The 25382-nt window shown below is 36.6% G+C and overlaps 2 protein-coding genes across 3 annotated transcripts; one reads left to right on the forward strand and one right to left on the reverse strand.

Annotated features, from left to right (window-relative positions):
* Positions 1-445: 445 nt before the first annotated feature.
* dusp22b (dual specificity phosphatase 22b) lies at positions 446-11285 on the reverse strand. The gene is made up of 7 exons (XM_058747175.1): positions 11090-11285; positions 9061-9094; positions 8887-8969; positions 6913-6962; positions 2822-2896; positions 1718-1889; positions 446-805 (listed from the first exon to the last, which is right to left on the reverse strand). The coding sequence occupies exons 1-7, from the start codon at positions 11225-11227 to the stop codon at positions 680-682; spliced, it is 678 nt and encodes a 225-aa protein (XP_058603158.1). The 5' UTR covers positions 11228-11285; the 3' UTR covers positions 446-679.
* Positions 11286-11341: 56 nt separating this feature from the next.
* ripk1l (receptor (TNFRSF)-interacting serine-threonine kinase 1, like) lies at positions 11342-25272 on the forward strand. 2 transcript variants are annotated; one of them, XM_058747152.1, is made up of 11 exons: positions 11342-11971; positions 12374-12559; positions 12641-12797; positions 14182-14319; positions 15389-15620; positions 17085-17234; positions 17546-17622; positions 18196-18268; positions 19527-19997; positions 22633-22782; positions 23355-25272. In XM_058747152.1, exons 2-11 carry the CDS (start codon positions 12402-12404, stop codon positions 23651-23653), a joined length of 1905 nt encoding a protein of 634 aa, XP_058603135.1. In that variant the 5' UTR covers positions 11342-11971; positions 12374-12401; the 3' UTR covers positions 23654-25272. The 2 variants fall into 2 exon arrangements, with proteins under 2 accessions (XP_058603135.1, XP_058603126.1); XM_058747143.1 differs by having other exon boundaries at positions 11346-11971; positions 19527-20084.
* The last annotated feature ends 110 nt before the right edge of the window (positions 25273-25382 follow it).

Below are 25382 nucleotides of genomic sequence, written 5' to 3' on the forward strand. Positions count from 1 at the left end.
CTTGGATGATCTTAAGTTTATCTTAAGAAGTACTAAATAATTTTTTTTTAGTGTATTAAGTACAAAATTAGTGTGAAAATAGAGCACGTTAAGTACATTATGGAAGTGCAGCTTACTTTGACATTAAAACGGCTTCGACTGATCCAGCAAGTCTTAAAAGGATAAATGAAGTTTCTGTCACTATTTACTCATCCTCGATTTGTTCCAAATCTGAAGTTTCTTTCTTCTGTTAAACACAAAAGTAGATATTTTGAATGTTGATAACTAAACAGCTGCTGGTGGCCATTGAATTTATTATTATTTTCTTTATTATTATTTAAACACTATGGAAGTCAATGGCTACCAGCAACTGTTTGGTTACCAACATTCTTCAGAATATTCATTTTTGGGCGAACTGTCCCTTTAAGAAAAAAAATTAAAAAAAATAAAAATAAGAAGAAAGTCAGAGATTATAGTACAAATCGTTTTTTATAATATAACTGTGAACACTGAACAACAAAAATGCAAATTTGCTTTAAACGTCACATCAGTAGTAAACATTAAAACCTTGAATATGTCTTATTTACAAAAAGTGTCCATAAGTTAATAAACAGTGCTGTGCCATAGCAAACACAATCGCAGTGTCGCATGATGACGTTTCTAATCCCAGATATCAGTCATAACGACACGACAGGAATGCTCAGTTGTGTTGAAAGTCGTGGTCCTCCGGCGGAGAGGAGCTGGACATCTGCGCCAGCAGGTTACGAACCTCCTCCTCATCACTGAAGGGGTTTTCCTTATACTCCTCCTTCAGCCACTTTCTGAACTGAACACACATCAAACATTATGGCAGAAAGTTGAGAGGGTCTTCAAACTCTTCATAAACAAACACAAACAAACATATTTACCCTATAAATCCACAGTATCATATTTGATACACAAATTTGTAAGGCCTCTAATTTATCAACACGTTTAAACTTGTTGAGAAACCCATCATACTCAATCTACTGCATGTCTTCTGTCATCTGATAGTTTAATGTTTTTTCATCCAGTAAAAGTGTCCAGCTGCTGCTTCTCGTGTCAAATCTTGACTGATTTTGATCAAGTAAGCGTCAGAATAACTGCAGTCATATCTCCAGATGAACACTTACTGGACTGAAGCAGCTCAGCTTTACTTGATTCTCCATCAATCATTTTCAAGAAACATCAGAGCGTCTCAAATCTGATCATCAGGATCTTTTGAGGAGCTTTACTTTCACTGTTCCTCAGCGGAGGAATGATCTTCATCTCACATCTTCTGAGGAGCGTTTATTTCTTCATCTCTCAATCAGCATTGCATTATATGTTTGGATCATTAACATCTCATCTTACTGAGACATATTATTGGAGATATAGAGCGACCGCTGATATTTAGATCATTTTATGTCAGTATCTGCTCTGCTGTTATTAAGATCTCATTGATTTGCATTACAAGCATCAAAATTTCATCATAGAAATATCAGCATCTGCAGCAAATTCATATTTTTGCTCAGTTTGAGTCAAAACTCAATAGTATTTTCCTCCCTTTTATTAGTAATCAGATTATATGAGCCACAAAAGCCTGACAGATCAATTATGGTCTCAACAAAAACACATATGCAAAAATTAGATTTAAAAAAAATATGTCAGGGGTTATTCAGAAGGGCCACTGTCAGGTTTGTGAAGATAGTGCCACAGACACAAAGCGAGGAGGAATCACCTGCTGTAGCTGGCTGGTCTCAAACTCCTGCAGCTGGTTCTGGAAGCCCGAGTTGGGTGAAGCACAAGGTCTGGCCACCTTCACCGCATTCAGAGCCTCCTCCCATCCCAGAGAGGTGACGGTCATGAGGTACGCCACCACCAGAGTCACGCTGCGCGACACGCCGGCCAGACTGCAGAACACCAGACCAGAGCGTTTAATAATGTCATTCTAACATAACAGCTCGTGGCCTTTAGAATGATTACAGGATGATGTTTGCTCATACTGTAGGTTAGTGATCAGAACGAGCTCCTACCCTACTGAAAAATAAATATACTAAAATGTATTTGAAATACATTTATTTCATGCTACAAATACATTTAAATATTTATGCACTTAATAAAAATACCCTGCGATTGTACTTTTTGTACACTAAACTGGTATCCTTAAAGTCTGATCAATTGGAACGACTAATTTTGCGCTTAATGCACTTTAATTGTGCTGAGGTCCAACTAAAGACATGCTGAAGTATATTTGATTGTGCTAAAGTGGAACATTTAACATTTAGTGTGCATTTAAAAGACCGATCTTATTCATACAATCCTCATCAATAGTGACATTAAAACACATTTTAGGCTTAATATTAATTGTGCACAAGTAGTGCACCAAATAAAGTTTAATTATAGTTTTCATATCAGTAAGTCTTGAGCGATTTAAACTGTACTTAGTATGAGATAAATGTATTTTATACTGGGGTAACCGTACTTATTCAACTCGAAGTCACAGGAGGAAGAACGTGAGATTTCAGAGAAATGCTACAGACCTCATGATGTTTTTGAGAATGAAACGCTCGGCCCGCAGCAGTGTTATAATCTCACATTAAACACAGGCTCATGTTTACTGTTGTTTTGGGAAGTTCAAAAATAGCCCACCCCCCTTGACACCTAGTTATCAGCTGTTCACATGGTCACACTGGGCTCGATTAGGGCTGGTATCTGGGTTGAGTGCACATTTTGCTTCCTCTTAAGGTAGAGTTGTGTATCTTGCAATCATACTGCACACCTAACATCAGCTCATTTACAGTGTAGATTCAATAGCTGGAGGACAAACGAAGCCCTCACTTACCAGTGCACCAGACAGCCCTCGCCTTTCAGCCGCGACTCGTGCATGAACCTAATGCTCTTCTCAAAATGCTGAATGCTGTGGAGGGCAAAGAGACGATTGTGTCAACTTCATGCAATTCTATAGAGTTTTTAACAGCTCTTTTTAACTTTTCCAAAAATATTAACATTATAAAAAGTATTGATAATGTTGTTGTTGTTTTTTTTTTTTAAAGCTTTAAATTTTATTTTATTAGCTTGAACTGATAAAAATGAGTATCCAATAGAGTAGTTGAGAAGCTAACATAAAAAAAAGTCTGTGCAGCTGCCGTTAACCTTGAAATTGCAGGTCAAACTGACCCACAAGCATCATGATCGTAATAAACACTTTGCATGCACATACACACATCCCACAACACCTCAGAGTTTCAAAACTTTGCAGGCTTGATCATAACCCTGAATGAGAAATAAGAATAATACAAAATATATAAAATATAAAAAGGGATAACGCATGAATGTGATGGGTTTGTTTTGATATCTTGTTATCTAATGCATTGACATTCAGGAATTAAGTGCGGCTTACAAGGATAGTTCAGCCAAAAGAGAATATCTAGAATGAGCTGTTTTTGTTTTTACATTTACATTACATTTAGTCATTTAGCAAATGTTTTTTAATTTTTTTATTTTATCCAAAGCGACTTACAAATGAGGACAATGGAAGCAATCAAAATCAACAAAAGAGCAACAACATGAAGCGCTATGACAGGTCTCGGTTAGCCTAATGCAGTTTTTTTTTAAATTATATAATAAATAAAAAGAAAACAGATATAATAGAAAAAGAACTAGTGTTTAGAGGCCTTTTTTTTTTTTGCTTTTTGTTAATTGCATAATAATAATAAAAATAGATAGAATACAAAAAGTATAGAGAAGCTAGTGTTAGCCTTTTTTAAAGAAAACAAGCTGTTAGTAAATGAATACAGTGCAAGTCTAAAAGGAGACTTTTTTTTTTTTAAGAATAGAATTAGAATAGAGAGTGCTAGAGTTAGAGGGTCAGATAAAGATGGAAGAGATGTGTTTTTAGCCGATTTTTGAAGACGGCCAAGGACTCATTTTTAATGTGAATGTCAGTGGTTTCCAAAACAACTTTCGCTGTATGGAAAAAATAATAAAAAAAAAAAAAAAAAATGTTTTTTTTTTTTTACATTTTGTGTTCCACAGAAGAGAAAAAAAGAACATCATACAGGTTCGGAACGACTCGAGGGTGAGTAAATGATGACAGAATTTTAATTTTGGGGTGAATTATCCTGTTAATTGTGCAAAAAAAATGTAATAAAAATCATTTGAGGGCCGGTGTAGTGGAGTTTAGGTTTCCTCTACATTCAGACTGAGGCTGACAGAGCCGTTCCTCCAGCGGTGGGAAGGTCGTAACCGGAGCAGTAAACACAGAATTACGAGACATCCTGTGTACATGATGTTTTCCAGATGCAGATTACTCCGCGGCCGGCCGCTCTACAACTCATAGCTTTTACAGCTTCACCATTTACTGCCTTCGCAGTTCCTGTCAAAAGTTTATTTAGGCTTGATGCTGATACTCAAACCGGCGCGTACTGAAATGTTCAAAATATTTCAGTAAGCTGAGCCAGTATAACAGCGTTAAAACACTGGCTTAAACATACAATTATTAATTAGCAATTCTATCCTCTCATCTGCACACTGAATCTAATCATGAACAAGGAAGAGCCCCAAAAATAAAGTTAGGCTCGTTACAACAAAAATGCAAAGAAGGAAAATGCAATGTTCATTGTTTTATTGTATGTTGCTATTATTCCTTCAATTAAAAAAACAAAAAAAGAAAAAAAAAGAGGTCTGACTACTACAGTACATACAAAGTACAAACATACTCTTTTTTTTTTTTTATGAAGGTATATTAAAGCCTAAATTGAAGTTGCTTTATCCAAATGGATTATTTTAACAATTAATTTTTTTTCTTTTTACTTTTTGAAACATGAACATTTTGGTTGCATGGACTCGCAAAATTATCTTCATGTATGTTTGAAGATGAATGAAAGTTTTATGGGTGAATGAATAAATGATGACTGAATGTTTATTTCTGGATGATTTTAACCCTTGTGTGTAAACACAGCCCTTGTGTTCTCCTTGTTTTAGTCAGGTTTTGTCCTCCTGTGTACTTTTGTGAAAATAACATTATTAAAACACTGCATTTGGATCATATTCTCCCTCATCTCTGAATTCTGTGTTACAGAACCAAGACCTAAACCAAGAACAACGGTTTGTAAAGCTGATAAGGATTGCTAAGGAATGATCTAAACTACTGTTCCCAGGTTGCACAGATTTTGCCTTTTCAGATTTGATAGATTTAAACTATTTTACATTTTTTAGTGCCCAAATGAGTCCAACAAACAGACTGACGGGCAAGTTTGAAGATATTTTAGAGCAAAGAGAAACTAGAAAATCAATATACACTCTTAACAATAAAGGCTCTTTATTGATATGCAGAACCTTTAACATCCATGGAACCACAAAATATTCTTTACTGAGGAAAGAAAAAAAGGTTCTTTATGTGCTTTTTCCGAATGGACCCAATAAGATGGAATGCTTTTAAACTATACTGCACGTTTTTAGAGAAATGCATGTAGAAAAGGAACAAACGTTTGTGACCTCGCACACAGAAGCCGTGCAGATGAGATCCAGCAGGACACTCGCTTCATTACGCCGTGTGTTTGTGCAGGGCTTTTCTTCAGAAGGCCTTCGAGGTTCTGGCAAATCCACGATTTATCAGGCTATCAATTTCATTTTTAATCGAGCTAACATGTTTATTTTTCAAATCCACTCGTCACAACTGAAAGCCGAACTCAGAAATAACGTGTCTCCACGAGACAGGCAATAATATAAAGTCATTTAAAAAAAGTAACGGAGCAGCAGTCAAAAAAAAAAAAAGTCGTCGAGTTGGACTCGGGTCTAATTTTATCCGGTCTGTCTTGGGTCAGGTTTTCCCTTTAAAAAATGTATTTATGCACATCAGGTTCGAGTAAGAATTGATTTGGGTCAGGAATATTTTAGGACCCGATAAGACCTCTACTTCACACTAAGAAAAAAATGGGTCTTTTAATAACTGTTCACGGTTGTTTGAAGGACCCAGAATGTTTCTTCTATGAAAAGCCCCTTTGGTACCTGTATTGTTAAGAGTGCAGATTCAACATAGATATTTCCAGGACTTTTACAGGCTTTAAAATAACAACTGTAAAATCCCCTGATATTTACAGGTTTTCCAAGGGGAAAAAACATGCACCACTAATCACTGACAATGTTGGGTTGACATCTTCCTGCTTAAACCTAATGGCTTGTGTGCGTGAATACACACACACACACACACACACACATACACACAACTAAAATGGTTCCAAGAAATAAAACATTTTCGCCTTTCTATTCGTATATTCTGCTTGCAAGCAAAAATGCAGATTTTTTTGGTTTGAAACTGTCCAGATTGTAGCTGTCAAGATTTCCAGAAATCTGACTGTGGTTTCTTCTTAAAGCATGTCAGGTACAGCGGCGTTTCCTCCAGAACATCCATCCTTTTGACAGGACCAGGATGAGAAAGGGCTGGGCTGGTCCAGTTTGGTTAAAGAGGGTCAGTTTCACATTACGCATGGCCAGGTTTCACAGGTTTGAAAGGGTGACAAGAAGGCTGATGGTAAAGGAGGGATAAAAATAAAGGCGTAGAGCGACCAAGGCATCACTTCAGAACCCAGCTCACGACTTCCTTCCTGCACCAAGAGGGCCACAAGAGGAAGTGTGCGTGCGTGCGTGTGTGTGTGTGTGTGTGTGTGTGTGTGTGTGAGAATGCACGCGCGCTCAAGGGTGTAACTAGTTTGATACAGCATAAAAAACTAACATCACAGAGTCAGTGTTAGAGAAGACTGATGAAAAGGCGAGAGGGAGCAGCATGCGTGAATGCAGAACTTTTAAAGCGTTTGTTTATGAAAAGCCTTCACATCTTCATGTTGCCACAGTGACTCGCGCTGCCCACTGGCGGCCGAGAGAGATCGGATAGCTATTAGAGAACGAGCCCATCAGAAATGCAAGCCTACTCACAGGTTTTGCGTGGGAGAATCTGCTGCTGGGATACAAAGATAAGTCATCTCCTAAAGAAACGGAGGAAAGACAGAGATGTGCTTTAATACTCCTCAAAGTCACACGAGAGAGAGCAAAAAGTAAGACACAGAGGGTAAACCTGTTGTGTCATGTCATGTCAAGACCTCATGCACACAACGTTTTATACAAGTGTTCATTTCATAATAAACTCAAAACATGGCATGCATTTCATTGTTTTATTTCATTCGTCTTCACAAGTCTTTGCACCATGCGAGAGCACAATGCATTCAGTACATTTGTGCAGAAAGGGCTAATTTTCCTGTAAGAGAAGCCCTTCGCTGAGAAAGTCTGCTTTAGGGTATCTGCAGAATTTCCTGAATCAAACAGAAGATTTTTAGGACCTGCACAAACACAATTAATATTGCATGTCCACCCAGAACAAATAACTCATGCATCTCAGATTCTTCACTTAATTAAACAGGCTGCAGCACATTCAGCTGCAAAAAGGTGTAATTGCAAGTTTAAAATTCTCAAGACATGTTTTACTAAATATATAACATATCAGTACATAAGAATTAGAGGTCAATCGATGCTGGATTTTGCTGATACAATGATATTTAAAGATTATTGTGCTGATTGTTGTCAAATCTATATATTGCATGTTAAATAATGTTCTTAGTCTTTGCTTTCTGTGACGGGGACTGTGCAAATTATATCCCAAAAATAAAAAAAGACTTTATGCATAATGTGGGGCATTTAATGATAAACAAGCCCAAAATACATCAGGACTTTTATTTTGAAATGTCTATGCTTTACTACTTCCAGCTGAAAGAATATGCACACTTACAACCATCAAGTAAACACTAATTCATAATTCAGTAATCTTTTGAAAGTATTCACCGACTGAGAACTGCACTGAAACGGTGAGAATGTAGAATGCAAAACAGTGCGTTTTGATCTTCCTTTAATTAAATCATATATTTTTTTAAATGGAATAATCACATTAGGCTGCATCGAGGTTCTTGTTTTATCGTCACCCAAATTTAAGACTTCTTAAAATGCTCATTAAGACTTTTTCTGCTGCTTCATTCATCAACACTGAAGCCAAACCCCAAAGTGCAGCAATAAACTGCTTAAAAAGTGTTTGTGTGTCTGTCACTGTGTTAAACTTGCATTTTTTTTTCCAAACAATGGGTGAGTAGTTTACTTCATTATCTATCATGCCTCATAAAAGTCTGCATTGCAAAAAATTTAATAAAATAATAAATAAATAAAACTAGGCTGAAGCCTTCCACTACAGTGTAGATGCTGTAACTTGTAACTGTAACTAACAAAACACTCCAAGCCATCTCAAATTAACTCATCTCAACTCTTAATAACACCTTCTGTTCAATCTCTTCACATTATTGACAATATTTATCGTTCACAGCAAATATTATCCTGAAGTTGTATAGATGGGAATGAAATTAGCTGTTCAGCTACACCTAACTGTTTTGATATTATTTCATTATTTGGATTTGGAATACGGTATTACTGTAGAAATGTAGAAAATTGCTGTCTAATTCAGTTTTGTGTTATGTTAGGCTATAAAAATTAAGTTTTACAGTTTTGAAATGAATATGCAAACATGTGCATGCAGGTACATTGAGTTTTGGTTGTTTGAGTGAGAAAAGTATTCATGCAGTTTTAATGATTGAATTGAATGCATCTTGTGCCAAAGCAATGTAAAATGATGCATGAAGAGTTTAGAAAAAGTGATCCAAGCACTGAGAAACTGGTCTTAGAGACTGTAAAAATGTAATATGGCAACTGAAATAATAATTGCATGTTTATTACACAGGCTAAGATCCACTCGTGTATCACCAGAAGACATGATCAGTGATCTTGGTCACAGCGATGCTCATCTTCACAGATAATCACATGTTATATTTAATATATTCTCTGTACTGAACACGTGAAGTAATGAGTCTGTACCTGTAAAATGGGCGCAGCGGTGTCGTGGATGGAGAGGATGTGTGTGATGTTGTTTCTGGCTAATTGCTCCCTGTCTCTGGCATCTGTAAGAACAAACCCACACGTTTATCATCTTTCCTAAACATGCAACTTATTAAAAATGGCGTCGTGGATTCTAGCGTTGTGCTTTCTTACCTTTGAAATTACCCAAGTACAGGTCTGGCAGAACCTGGAACGACACAGGCAGACTCGTTCAGTCACAACTACAGCTTAACACTCACTCCGTTTTCCGAAAACTGACAACTAATGTGTTTTTGTGTGTTGCTTTCAAACAAAAAATAATGTTCCGGTATCATCTGAATTTGCTGTAACATCATGTTTTTGTAAAGCTGTTAAACGAGTGAATGATAAAACCACACTGACATACTCTGGGACAAGAGACAGCAATACAATGAGGGCTTGAATTGTGTTTATGCATATGGTAGTTTTATTTAGACAAGTTGTCAAATAAATCTTATAAGTTTACATTCTTAATTTCTTGGCCAAACCAGTGGTTTGATATTTTTGCATGTTAGTTTTTCCACTTTTGAAGATCGCTTTCTAGCAGTGCTGGGTTGTAACTGATTACATGTAATCTGGATTACGTTATCAGATTGCAAAAGTTACGTACTCGAGTATTAGAGTATATTACCTTTTGTAATGCTCGTAATTAGATTAGTTACTTTTATTATGAATTACATGATTACATATTATTCACACAATGGCAGTAAATTATTCATAATTTATGCTTCTTCTTTTAAATTTTCCAAATCCGTTTGACATTATAAATATTTACTTGAAATCTCTGAAGAAGTTAATATTTCAATAATTTAACACCCAGATGCATGTTTACAGCTCAATCTTCTTGTGTTTTTAGTGTTCGAGTGTTTAAATAATTAATATTATTTTACATTTTTATGATTTAATTAATTATTAGCTTTTTATCAACTGAGAAACCCTGGTGTAATGTAATGCTTAATAATGCAAATAATGCAAAAAAAAAATAAATAAAAAATTAATGTTTTCGTTTCCCTTTGCTTTTTTTAAATATGCAAGTTGCTTTGGATAAAAGTGTCTGCTAAATGACTAAATGTAAATGTAATGTTTGATGGTGAGTTTAAAAATTATTTAGATAAAAAAAAAAAGCTATGGAAAAAGTAGTCAGAGTGCATTACCTAAAATGAGTAACTGAGATTATGTTATTAACTAAGTTTTCATCATGTAACCTGTAATCACTAACAGACTACAGTTTGTAAGTAATCTACCAGCTCTGATCTCTCCTGATTCAGACCAGACAACTTATTCGCTAGAAGAAGCCTTATTATGAATTATGAATTGATATTTTACCTGAAAACAAGTTTGAAGTTAAAAAAAAAAAAGTCTTGATGGATTTGTTTCATGCAAATACGCAACTTTTGTCTTCTCCGGATGTTAACTGATGGACTGGAGTGGTGTGTATTATTGTGATGTTTTTATCAGCTGTTTGGACTCTCATTCTGACGGCACCCATTCACTGCAGAGCATCCATTGCTGAGACACTGATGCAGAGACACATTTAAACTCATCTATAAGGTGTTTTTATGTGGCCACGTTGCTGTGAACAATTGTTAGCACGTTGCTATGTGGTTGCTAGGGTACTGCTGTTGCCAGAGTATTTCTATGCAGTTGCTAAGGCTTTGTAGTAGTTAGCACGCTGCTGTGTGGTTGCTATGTTGCTTTAGGTGGTTGCCAGCGCGTTGCTAAGCAGTTCTAAGTGGTTCTTAGCTGATAGTTGAGCGGTTGCTAGTGTGTTCTGCCGGTTGTTAGCGCGTTGCTATGGTGTATATTTCTGTCCCAAATCAACTTAAAGTCTAACTGTTATGATGTTCTTTAGACACGTCTCGGGTCGGTGTAAATAGATTATTTATTTTTATTTTTTTGTTTGTTTGTTTTATCGTAACCGACAAAGACACGTGATTTGATAAATCGCTGATAGTTGCGCGCATTAGTTTTGTTATTAGTTAAATCAGTAACTCTGATTATATGCGCAACAACTTCCTTAACTAGCGTCACTAATGCACGCCTGAAAAACAGCGTTATGTTTGCTCTGCGTTATGATTCTCATCACGTGCCCAACATCGAGATTACATTCCTCTCAAAGTTACGGTCCTAAAGCAGAAGGCGAAGGGAAGTCATGCCCATCTACCTTATTTATTCCGTTTCCCATGCCACAGTGCTTGCAGTGGCAGTGTTTCAGGAGTCCGCTTGTATCGACAGGTTTTAATCGCTGTTCGTGCTCAGATCTAACTATGTTGTGGTCCAGAGTCCACACGCTCAGACGCATCGAGTTCCCTGACCAGAATCTCTTAAAGGCACAGTACACACTATTACAGACGCCAGCGCTGTTCATGCTCGTGATGCTACTAAAGTTTGATTAAAGTACTCGCAATGGTTTCATGCTAGGAGGACTGCATTGAATTGGACATCTGCAATCAAGATTAAACCTAATATCTAGTCATTTTAAAAGTGCACAGGCAAAAAGGTTTGCGTCACTGATGCTTTTCTGCAAAATGGGCGAATAAATTAATAAATGCATTACATTAAACGTGGATACGATAGAGGGCATTTTTAGGATTTATAACATGTTTTCTGAAATACTTGATTCTGATTAGCCAGTTCTGTAAATGTTTCTGCACTGTTTTTGCAAGTAAACCAGTAAAATAATTCTGATTTAAATCTACAGTTGGTGTCCATTTATTTATTTATTTATTTATTGCCAAGTAAAATTTATGTTATGCACTTACTTATCTCTTACAACGGCCATTTACTCAGATTAAAATGTTCATTTTTTTCTTAAACAGTGATACGGCATTTTTTTTATTTATTTTTTTATTTTAAGTGAATTCGCTTTAAAAATGCGAAGGAAAACAATTTTTTAAATGATTATTTGTTGAACAGTTAGCGCCAGATTAAAATGTGATCTGGTTTTCTGATGTTGATTATGTCCGTCTTCCTGATTGTTACTTTCACTTTGTAAACTAATATCCCGGAAGTGAAGGAGAAGTGAATCTAAGCGGAATGTTACACGGTATGTGTTACTCTTATTTACTATTGCGTTTCTGATCAGTTTTAAAGATGTTTATTTATTTATTTTTCTCGGTAGTAGGAGAAATCTAGTATTTGAAGTCAACTAACGAAGAAAAAGTTGCGTTGTTACTGACTAGTGTATCTGTATTGGAGTGGAAAGCAGAAATGTCAAATAGGCTACAACCTTTCGAATACCGATTTTTAACATTTTCTTTGGTGTTTGTTTCTAATGTGTTTCTCTGAGCTGCAGTTTGTCTGTGGCTCTTCATTCAAACTTTCGCCTTTGACCGTCGGGAAATATGTAAAGTGTTTTGTCAGAATGTTCGCTACTTCCGCAAACCGCAGCGTTGTGTTTGCATTGGGTTGAGTTTGTCTGATGTGTTGTGTGTTTATGCGGCTCTAGGGAAGTCTTCTGTAGGAATAGAGGAACTATGGCTACAGCTGCGAGCCTGAGTCTTATGAAGTCAGCAGATCTGATCAAGAAAGAGCCTTTGGACTATGGAGGGTTTGGGGAAGTTTACCTGTGTTACCACAAAACACTGGGCCAGGTGGTGCTGAAGACGGTCTACACCGGTCCGCCGCGCAATGGGTGAGTGTGAAGAACCTGCTCATGACAGATTTCAGCTTCAAATGTTGTGGAAACTGACTGAGTTTAATGTGTGTGTGTCAGGCGGCAGAAGCAGTCTCTCCTGGATGAAGGCAGTCTGATGAGCAGGTTAAACCATCAGCGAGTGGTCAAGCTGCTGGGTGTTATTCTGGAAGACGGAGACTATTCTTTAGTCATGGAGCTCATTCCTAAAGGAAACCTGCTCAGCATGCTGGAGAGGGTGACAGCAGACTCTGTTTTATGCCAAAAATATACGTGAATTTTCACACTGGACCACACTGAATAAATAAGCTTTCCATTGATGTATGGTTTGTTAGGATCGGACAATATTTGGCTGAGATACAACTATTTGAAAATCTGGAATCTGAGGGTGCAAAAAAAAAAAAATTAAGGAGAAAATCACCTTTAAAGTTGTTCAAATGAATGACTGGTTTTGTGGTCCAGGGTCACATTTCTGTTTGTGCAGCACTGAATGTGACCACTTAGTGTCCAAAAACACACTTAATGTACCAAAACAGTTGTGCAAAAACAGTATTACCCCTTGTGCAAAAGTTACACAGAGGTCCTTTGATGAAATAGTCCATGTCATCAAAATATTATATTTTAATATGTTTTTCGGCTTTCACTGACACAGATTTTCTTTTTTACCAACATCAGTGCTGATCATAAAATATGTTTATTTTCAGGATTTTAACCATTTGTTTACATAATGCCACTGTTGTTGTTGTTTTTTTGGGCGTGTGAAATTTTCCATTATATTAAATGCTAAGCATTTTTTTTTTACAGTCCTGCATATTTCAATAATTAGCAACAACATTCATTTTGATACATTATTATTTTTATGCTGTGTCAGATTAAAACAAAAGCTAGCGTTCAAACACAGATTTCTCAGTACACACATTTATTTAATGAAAATAGTATGTTTATATTTAAAAATAGTAACAATTTTGAAACCTTGGCAAAGAATGCGTGTTTTTATGCTCAGTGGCACTGGGATTAAATATTGCAACATTTTTGTCCTTAAGGTCGTAAGTGTAACTATTTTTGTACCTAGTGTAAAAATATATTCATGAGAGGAAATGAGGGTGAAATATGACAATTTCAATACAAATACACATTTTTTGACTAAGTTTATCCTGTTTGCATGAACACAGCCAAACTGATATTAAAAAATAAAAAAATCAACAACAAAAAATCAATAAAAAGAGAAAGATGTGCCTAAAGATGCACAAGGGTTCATAAACATGAATGCACTTACAAGTTTACAACAAAAACTATTTGAATGATCAAAATCTGTAACACTATTGGTATCTTGATATAAATGCAGATAAAAATCAGACAATGTGTCTTTAATGTGCAAAATGAATTCACTGTATTCACAATCCACCTGCTGTCCACCATAACCCACCCTTGCATGCACTTGTATACAAATATTGTTTGCTTCATTACCCGATTTGCATAATGAATCGATAGATCCACAGACAGAGCGTGCAAATAAACAACTCCTCACTCAAAGCACGTCATTTGTAGTGAAATCCCTCTTCACTTCGGAAATGTGCCACTTTTTGATATCTTTAATATTTTCCTCATATTTGTTGCTCCAGGTGCCTGTTCCAGTATCTGTGAAAGGAAGGATCATTCTGGAGATCTTGGAGGGAATGGTTTATCTCATGGAGAACCAAGTCATTCACAAAGATCTCAAACCAGAAAACATCCTGGTGGACAAGAATTTCCACATAAAAGTATGAACACAGTACACACTTTTTAAAAAAGCTAAATATTGACATTATTGAACATAATTACCCATAGTTTAGATTATGGCCTTTTCACTGGAGCGATGCCTTTTCAAAAGGTGCTAAAATCTACCATTTAGTTACTAATATGTACTTTTAAGTATAGTATGCAGCCTGTAGGGGTAAATAAGTTACAAATATGTACGTTTTTGAAATGTCTGAGAGCGTATGTAAATCTCTTATCAAGGAGAGGAAATTAATGTCTGCTTTAACTGCCTGATGATTAAATGATAAAATGTAATATTTATTATTAAAGTTCTTTAAGCATACTTAAAGAACTGAACGTTGTTGTGAAATGTAAACAATATCGCGCAACTCTATATATAAAGCTGGATATATAGTACATACAAATTTATCCACATACATCCAGTTTAATAATTTAGTGTGATATTATATAGCAAATGTCAGCTGCTTAATTGCTTGTATCGTTACAAAATATAACCTCTATTATCGCGCAGCTCTAATCTGCTAAATGTGACTGTAAGGCATTAAGATTTGTGACCCTGGACCACAAAACCAGTCATAAGGGTCAATTTTTCAAAATTGAGATTTATACATCATCTGAAAGCTGAATAAATAAGCTTTCCATTGATGTATGGTTTGTTAGGATATGACAGTATCTGAAATCTGAGGGTGCAAAAAATATCAAAATATTGAGAAAATCACTTTTAAAGTCCTTAGCAATGCATATTACTAATCAAAAATTAAGTTTTGATATATTTACGGTAGAAAATTTACAAAATATCTTCACGGAACATGATCTTTACTTAACATCCTAATGATTTTTGGCATAAAAGAAAAAATTATAATTTTGACCCATACAGTGTATTGTTGGCTATTGCTACAAATATACCTGAGCTGCTTATGACTGCTTTTGTGCTGCAGGGTCACATATTATAAACATTAACGTCACGATTTTCTGTAAAGCTGCTTTGAATCAATGTGTATCGTAAAAAATCATTTGACGTGAAGGATTTCCGTGCACACTCTGAGCTGTGTTTTGTTTGCTCTGCATCAGATCGCAGATCTCGGTCTGGCCACGTCTCAGACGTGGAGCAAGCTGACGAAAGAGGAGTCTCGCAGACAGAGTCATCGGGGCAAGAAGTCGTGTGCACGCGCCGCAGGCACTCTGTGCTACATGGCTCCTGAGCACCTGAAGAGCATCAACAACCGCTCCACCGAGAAATCTGACGTCTACAGCTTCGCCATCGTCGTCTGGGTCGTCCTGACCGGCCGCGAGCCCTATGAGAGTGAGTCTCGCTTCACAACGGCATGACTAACTATTCCCCGCTGCACTGTGATCCTGGGCGGTCGAGTTACAAAACCACAAAATTACTATTCATATTCATATATGTGCTATATGAAGAGTTCATTTGCAAAAACAGATTTTTCAAAAATCATGTTTTTTCATTGTGCATTCCAGTTAGCCTCAATCAAACTGCAGTTGGGCTGTTCTGATTGGGTAAAAAATACAGCTAACTAACGCAATAAAACATAACATTTTAAAAAACATGATTTTTGAAAATTAAGTTATCTGTTTTTGCAAATAAACACTTCATATTCTGTTGTATATAGCTTTTTTGTAAGGAACAGACTGAAATAATAATATAAATATAAAATAATAAAAATATATAAAATTTAAATATATATATATATATTTTCATTATTCCTGTCAGTTTAAACAGCACAGTTCTTCTTTCTCAAAGATGACACATTTTGATAAGGCCACACAATTCGATCATCATCATGATTTCTACTTCTTTTGATTTATTAAGCGTAATTGTCTGCGATATTTGCCCGCTGGTTATTTATCCTGAAAACATCGTAATTTGGCATTTGTGTTATTCCACGTTCATGGTTGCGGTTGCCAGATGCGAAGAGTTTAAATCCACCCCAGTTTTTTCTTTCTTTTTATAAATGGAAATCAGCCCAGTGGTTTACTTAAAGGCATAGTTTACTCAAAGATGAAAATTCTGTCATTTACTCACCTTCATGTCGTTCCAAACCTGTACGAGTTTCTTTCTTCTGTTGAAGGAATATAATATGGAGAAATTTTCCGTATTGATTTTTCACGGGTTTTTAACTGCGTTTTAAATTCCTCATTGTATTTTGTGTTTTCGGGTTACAGGGTTAAAACAGTGTACTAAATGATCAACAATCGCAGGTACAAGCTACTAACAAGGTGTATCATAAATGAACAATGATTCAATTATTATTATTAAATTGAACTTTTGAAAATAGCAGCTAACTTAATTCACGTGATGTGTGTACTGCTAAGCATCTTTGGTTTCCTCTTTTTGTGTAATTTAGATGGAAAATGTGTGCCTTTTTATCATTTGAGTCACTTATCGAAAGTTGCTAAAAGTTGCCAAATAAATTTTAAAAATAGCTAAATTTGTTGCTTGGTGCTTTTGGAAGGAAAAGTTGCTTGGTATTTTGAAAAGTAGCTAAATTTAGCAACAAAATTGCTAAGGTGGCAACACTGGAGCCGAACAGATAAACGGTGCGTGTGGCGCCGAGTAGCGCTGTTTATATCGACCATTTAGCGAATTTATCGATTATACTGCGATAATTTTCGTCTTATCGCCCAGCCCTAATTGCATGCAAATGCTCTTTAATATTTGACCCCATTTCATATTTGCAGTGTATCAAACTCAAGACCAAGGTTTAGTACCCAGAAAGTGTGAATGAAAAGGTTTTTTTTTTTTTTTCAGATGCCAGGAGTGAAGATCAGATCTGCCACTGTGTGTGTCAGGGTGAGCGTCCCGACGTAGCTCTGATCCCACAAGACACTCCTCAAGACGTCATAGAGCTCATGAAGACCTGCTGGAATGAAGACCCTCATCACCGGCCCACATTTAAAGGTAGAAGCCTTGAGGGTTCATCCTAGATACAAAATGAATGTTTTGTCACACTTGCCAATGAGGATGCATCTTCCTCACCAGACGTGTTTAGCAGGGCACATTCATTTAGTTTGATTATGAATGGAACATAATGCAGTAAAAACTACTTTTACTTGACATAGCATCCTAAAACATACTGATAAAGTATGTGGGTTTTAATTGTGATGCATTATTTAGCTTAACATGTTTCTGAATTTTGTATCAGTTGACAGTTTTGGTATATTAGTAACAAATTATGAGAGGCACATAACCTTTTTTTTCTTTTTTTACAGATAGCTTTGAATTTTTTTTACCTTTTTACCAGGAGAAGCTGGCAGTAAATGTAAATGCAGATTTGGAAAGTCTGATGGTGAGAGTTTTTTAGTTTCTTTCTCAGCTCGTGTTTCAGGTGAATCTGTACGTGTTCGGATGTCCAAACACTGATTCACTGATTCTTTTACCCCATCATTCATCACAGACATGCTGCGACATTTCACATTTAATATATTGCTGTTTTTATTGGATTACATTAATTAAGTTGAACTGATTAAGCTAAGTTGATCCGATTACTGTGCATGACACAAGAGTTTACCACTATTTTTATACTTGCACTGCATCTGACATGAACAAAACAAAGCATCATTCTTAATTAATTTTCATAATCATGACAGTCCTATGTGTTCCTTGCATTATAGTTTTCTTTGACTCTTAAAGGAATAGTTCACCCAAAAATGAAAAGTGTGTCATCATTTACTCCCCCTGTGTGATTTCTTACATCAAATCACTGATTGACACACACATACACAGACTGCATCAGTTTTCATTTTAGGACAGGCATTTTTTAACTCTGTAATTTAACCTAGAGATTATTTGTATTTACTGTAAGTGAAATACAAGACAGATGTTCTGTTATTATTTCATTGCATTGTTTTCTTTTGCACAGAGAATGTATGAGGGCCCTGAGGAGCTGGTAGAAAAGATGAAGTCCCTCACAACGGACTCACTCACTCCTGAAGGTGTGCTGATTTATTCAATCATGTTGTGGATTTGATGTTTTATTTACACCAGGGCTCAGCAACCATTTAACATCGAGTGCCTTTTTTGTGTTTACAGTATATTTCACTTAAGACCACTTACTGTGCATCAAATATATACCATATTTTCTGCAATATCAGCCATGCTTTTTTATCATATGAAACATGTTGCTACTTATTTTCCAAACCAAATTATATCATGCAGTTAAAATCAATCACTCAAAACATGCGAATGTGAAAACTTTTTCCGTAACGTAGAGAGAGTGAGAGCAAATGGTTGCCATGTTGGGAATATTAAGTGAACTACTGGGCAGAAAATGTATACATTTAAGAAAAAAGCTCTGATTGGGGGATTTAAACTCTTGACATCTGGCAACCGGAGACATGAAAGCTTATCAATGCAAGACAACGCAAATATCAAAATAAAATAAGTAGCGGCAAATATCGCAGACGATTGTGCTTAATAAATCAAGAGAAGCATTTTCAAATCATGACCACAATTGAAATTTGAACGATTTGTCATGCAGCCCTACTAAAAGTTTTTTTAATAAAAATATAATATATAACATATAATATAACAAAAAATAACAATGTTAATAACTGTGAAAATGCGTCATCACAGTCTGTGAAAAAGGTCCATTTCTGAATGCAATAATAAAATTTGACTTACACTAATCATATTCGAGTTATTACACTGAGTGAATTCGAATAAATTGTTTCTTTGTCTGTAAAAATGTTTTTGCAACAGTGTTGATTGTACATGAGGCACATCCCAGCGAACAAGGTTCTTTCACTAATGTTTTAATAAGCTGTATAACTGTTAGGACACAACATTCTTAATGTTCATATAACATACATCAAATATTATTGAAGTTATAAGAATGTTCTTCTCATAACGTTAAGAGGAAACATTCTTAGAATATTATTTGTACTTGAAGATTCTAAGAAACATTTTTCTAACCTCTAGCGTTCTAATAACCATAATAAAACACACTTTAACATTCTTAGAATATTAAAAATAATAATTCATATATTATCGTTGGTTTTTTTTGTGTGAAAATAAAGTTCACAGAACATTCTAATAAATGTAACCTTTAAATAACATTGTAATAACATCAAGAAAACTGCATTTTAGAAACATTTCAAAACAATGTTTCCACAAAGTTTTTCTAACCTATATTTGAAACCTGGTATCAGATGCTTGTAAATGCAATGCTGACTGTTCTTCTTGTGTGCGCAGACCCTTCGCCGTGTTCCAGAGACTCTCCAGGGCCCTTGAGGAGCTCAGAAATCGGCCCGGTGGAGGCCAGCATTGAAGACCTCAGCTTCAGGACCCCCGAAGAGTCTCTGCTGGAGATAGACGCAGCGCCTCCCAGCTCTCCCAATCTGGAGCTCAAACTGGCTCAAGAGTACAACTACCACAAATACGGCAGTCGTATAGTGGATCAGCCAGACGGCAGCGTTTATAATCCGCTCCCGCAGCAGCCGGCCAGCAGCAGGTGGGCCGGAGAGGCTTCTTCTGTGAAGTCTTGGACTAAACCCACCGCTTATCCAAACCTAGATGAGGAGCTCCATCTGAGGCCTGCAGGCTCATCTGACAGATTGCACAGGCCAGAGTTGGCGAGTCAGCTCTCAGCGCCTTATTCTGACTATGACAGACTCCAGCATCCTCATCATCTGCCGTACAATCGCATCAAGTCCTGTCCAGAAGGTGAATCTCGTGCAACGGAGTCTTTTATGCTGGATTCACACCCTGGCCTGCATTTATCACCTGTCGTATGTCCTCCATCTGACTCGGGTACAGTTAACAATTCACAACTAACAAGTCATTTCTGCAGTGCTTTATACAATACAGATTGTGTCAAAGCAGCTTCACAGACAGTGATAAACAGGAAAATAGCAGAATCAGTTTTCAACAGAATCAGCGGCTCTAAAAGGATAGTGAATAGAAAGGGCTACACAATGAATCATATTTTAACCGTAATCACAATTTCTCGATTTATTAAGCATAATCATCTGTGATATTTGCCTGCTGGTTATTCGTCCTAATAACATGTTAGTTTGGCATTTGCAGCATCTTGCATTGGTAACAGGCCTCTACAAGCTTTCATGGTTGCGGTTGCCAGATTTCAATAGATAAATCCCCAAATTAGAGCTGTTTTCATTAGGGATGCACCAAATCTTCAGCAACCGAAATTATTCGGCTCAAAATAGCAAAAAAAGCTCTTTCGGTGTTCGGTTGCATAAGTGAAAAGATCAAATAAATTGTACCGAACAATGCCATGACGCGATCATATAGAGGCGTGCACTAATGCAGCAAACGTGTCTGCAGTGTGAAAGTTTTTTATAACTGTCAGAGAAAGACAAAAAATCATTACAAGCACGAAGCACCGACATCGAGAGACTGCTTAGTACTGCATCGCATGTCTCCGATGAGAAGAAGAAGAGGTGGTTGATGCTGGTTACTGTATGATGATTGAAATCACGAAATGGCCTTAAACAATTAGTAAATAAACTGCAGAATGTTATGTTTTCTAATACACACACAAATGGCATGTATTCAAATAGCATTGCACGAGCTCGCCGCGCCAGGCTTCAAAGTCCAAAGCGCAAGGAAAATCTGCGCTGAAACAGTTTTACTCGTCAGTTGCTCAGTCACATTTTTATTAAATTTTTTAAAGACGTGACAATATGATACGTGCGACAAACATCTTCCCAAATTCATAATGAGAATCATTTATAAATATGTTGTCAACATTGAGATCTTCCTACGTATTTCTGCCAAAATAAAAGCTGAGAAAAAGCAACAGCTCCATCAACATTCATAAATGTTAGTATTGTAATGTTACTGTTGTTCTGTAAAATAAAAAGTAAGACAGTAATAATGATAATAATACTTACCCTACAACAGCTCTATTAATATATTTATTCATTCACACATAGTGTTCAAATTGGGATCTGTAATATATTCTCATTTTTAAAAGCAGTCTCTTCTGCTCAGCAAGGCTGCATTTATTGTACAGTAAAAATACATGCCTGATTCAAGAAGGGGGTCTCAAAAATGGCCAAAAAATATTATTTTACTAACTTATTAATTTTAAGTTAAATTGTGCTTTATTGGTATAATGTCTGCTAGAATGTTAAAAAATGTTCAGTGTTAAGTAAAAAAAAAATTATTTGAAAAGCAGGACAAAACAGTAAAAAGCACATTTTGACTATTTAATTTATGCAATGGTGGAAAAAATGGCAAAATACAGTACAGAAAAAATGTGAAAAACCGTGTTCTGTATTCGGCCTTCAGCCCAGTGTTTAATTTTGTTCAGCTACGGTATATAAGTACTACAAATATAAGTACAGACAACTAACAGGTCAAACTCATCAGCTTTCGTCAAAATGTGCCGTTCTGATATTGAAATAGGTCACTCATGAGATTCGTACAAATACAAAGCAATATTATTTTAGCATCAGATCCACCTTAATGTGTCTGGCGTTCGCTTCCAGCTATTTGTAGCTTTACAAAACAGCTCGTTTTGCTGCTTGATAATGCAAACTAGTGTGTCCTAGTACTTTAATGTGTTATCGTAATTATGAACGCACCGTTTTGTAGTACAAACAGTTTGACCATTTACTGCACTTCCTTATTCTTCTTGTTATTTCCCAACCGTAGCTAATGAACTTGATTTCTTCTGCATTGAAAAATAAGGTGGAAACTATTTCGGTGATTTGGTTCAGAAACATTTTTTGTTACGCTGGTTGAAAGTCTCTTCACATCCCGATAACAATCACTAAGTCTAAAGTGGTCTAAATGTATTTAAATGTATTTATATTGTCTGTGGATGGCGTAGGACCATAAAATGTTCGTCCAATCATATTCTTCGGTCCAAACATTACGATAGGCTGTTATAAATGCCTGTCAACGTATGTATTTGCATACCTCCGCGCACCGTGTTCGTGCAGACACGTCATCGGCGCGTTCATTATGCTATTGCAGATCGAGTGAGAATCGAAGGCTTTATTATTGTATTATTATGCGCTTTGTACTGTATTGTTTTCTCAGCTGTGAATGAGACATGAGCTAATCTGGCAGCGCTGACGCTGGTTAGCCTCTGCCTGTGTTTGAAGGAGGCGTGGCTTTGGAGAGTGATTATGCAGGGAGGGTGGGATCTTATGCTTGTAAAGCTACCCTGACTACCTTAATCTGATCTGAGAAAGTTTTATTTTGGGGTAGGTTTGTGTGGGGAGGGGGCGGTTTGGGTAGTTATATGAATGTCTATAACTATCTATCTATCTATATATATATGTACATAATATAAAACGTTCTCCTGATTTGATTGGTTTTCCATTAGGGTGGCCTGTGACCATCTCGAATGCCAGTGCGATTCAAATCGGGAGTTACAACACGATGAATTTGCGAGTGCCTGATAACAGCTCCTTCAGCTCGTTATCCACCGGATCCATCAACAGAACCAGATATAATGAGCTTCTGCTGAAGTACGGTAAGACTGTCTCTGTCTCTGTTTCAGACCTAGTGAGCTGCTATCTAATTAAATAAGCCCTAATTTGCATACATTTCCAGAACAAAAATCTGAACACTGAATTAAGTTACTTGTTTGATTTTTGGGGATTTGTCTTTTTATCACTGTAATACTCTCAACAGCCAGAAAAATGGTTTGTTTAGGAATAAAATGGTAATTATATATGCAAATAATTTATTATTGTTATTATTATATACAAATCTCTCTCTAAAAACCTTAGGAAAATAGGAATAAACATGTAAGGTTTTGTGTGTGTTAGTGCTGCTGAAGTGGAGACTGTAACTACAGATGCAAATAGATAAAGTGCAATTAAAGCAACACCTATAATTATATTTGGGATTTTTTCTGTATGCTAATTTGAAACAACAGTTTATGGAAAGCCAAATAGCCCAAAATCCTAAAGTTGACCAATGCATGTTTTTTGTCCTTTACAAAGCCCTCATTTTATAGTAGTCCTGATTAAATGACTGAACTCTCATTGCTTTAATTGTGCCAGATGTGTTTTCTCCGTTTTATTGTGTTGTGATGATCAGAGGAGTGCACGATCACTGAGATCCACCTGGAGGTGGTGCGTCAGAACGTGGGTGGAAACTGGAAGCAGGTGGCTCGTAAACTGGGGCTGACCGACATAGACGTGGACACCATCGAGCACGACTACGACCGCGACGGCTTGACAGAGAAGGTGCACCAGATGCTGGAGCGCTGGAAGATGAAGGAGGGCCTGCTGGGCATCACCGTGGGTAAACTGTGCCGTGCGCTGGAGGGCTGCATTAAATCCAACGTCCTCCTGCATCTGCTGCTGAAGTGTCAGGACACCGCTGGAGTGCCTTGAAACGCCACCTTGGGGTTGTGTCATAATTATGTAATGATTACATAATTGCATTGGGTAACGGGGCATTTATACAACTCTAACAACCTTCATCAATCGGTGAAACATTGCAAAGACGTGCAGTATTTTTGACAGCCTAGCATTCACCACTGTATCATGGTGTTGGATGCTACGCCATAATGATTACAATTCTGTGAACAGATCATTGCACAAAAATAATCTTTCTGCCATGTGATCCGAGAGGACATCTACATGACACCATTTACGCCATCTACTGGCCTGCTGTGGGTTTTTGGTCGTTTTCGTGGATTTGTGTGAGCGGGGATCGTATTGACAACTTTTCTAAAATGCAAAAGAAAACCTTTTCCGTTTTTAGTGCATCGTTTTCATGTAAACGTACGCTGAGTTTAGAATAGATTCCTACGAAGTGCCTTTTTCCTAAACTTGATCAGTTGAATTCGTCTTTATATTTCAGAATCACTTGTCACAATTCTAAGATGCTTTATGATTTCTTTTCTGTTTAGAGATTTCTTTAAAATGAAATACTGGCATATAGATCACTGACAGGAGTTTGCATGTTCTCCCAAAGAAAGTGTGGGTTTCCTCCGCTTGGTCCGGTCTCCCACAGTCCAGAGGCGTGCAGGTTAAGTGGCCTGGATATGCCAAATTAGCTGGAAGAATGTGTGTGTGTGTGTGTGTGTGTGTGCGCCTGCGCCTGTTTTTCTATCCCAGTGGGGACTTAAAACTGAATGCACACTGACTCGTGGGGAAACAAGCTTATAAATCATACAGAATGAGTATTTTTTTGAGAATGCCTGTAGTTTTCTGTGAGGTGTAGGGTTGCTGTAGGGCGATAGAATATAAATCCACTGCCAAATCCAGTGTGTGGATCATTCTGCTGTGGCAAAATGAGATGATGATAAAGATATGATAGTGACAAATCCAAAGAAAAACCAACATAAAGTGTCTTTTACGGTGTTGAGCCACAAAAGGGCTTCAGTGCACTTTGGCATTGACCCTAATTTCTTAAAATCAAAGGTTCTTTATCTGTAATGATAGATGGATTAACATATACATGAATGTTTAAGAACCTTAAACATTCATAGAGTCTTTCCATTGCACAAAAGGTTCTTTATAGTGAACGTAAGGTTCTTCAGATTATTAAAAAGTTCTTTACACCAAGAAAACAATGGTTTTCTTAAGAACCGATCAGTGAAAGGTTCTTTGAGGAGTCCAGAATGGTTCTTCTGTGGCATCAGTGTCGGGGAAAAACCCTGTTGAAAGGTTTGTTTTTCAGAGTGTGCTGAAGGGATGAATGTCTCTTCTTCCAAAAGATATTTCCTCATTTGGTGTTTTGATGAAGATGTTGTTGGAGAGTGCTGGTTTCAGATCTGGTGACTGTGATCTGTGTGAATGGGACACGATCCCATGAATAGAAATGTTTCATCAATGCTTCATCAATCAGCTTTATATTGGTTTGCAGGGACCCAAACCATGATGTTAGCAGAATGCTCGTCAGGCTACCCTGTGGATTGTTTCTTCATTTGTCACCTGTTTGTATATCAAAAATGTTTTTAATGCCATCCAGCGTTTTATTAAAATGACCTTTTACTGTAAAGAAATCATCTTCTCTCATTTGTCTACATATGATATATATATATATAATTCTACATCAGAAGTGCCCTTCCTCATTTTATCTATATATCTAGAGGTCAGTAGAGTGTACTGTATA

The sequence above is a fragment of the Onychostoma macrolepis genome, chromosome 02, assembly GCF_012432095.1.
Source record: "Onychostoma macrolepis isolate SWU-2019 chromosome 02, ASM1243209v1, whole genome shotgun sequence".
Classification (NCBI taxonomy): Eukaryota; Metazoa; Chordata; class Actinopteri; order Cypriniformes; family Cyprinidae; genus Onychostoma; species Onychostoma macrolepis.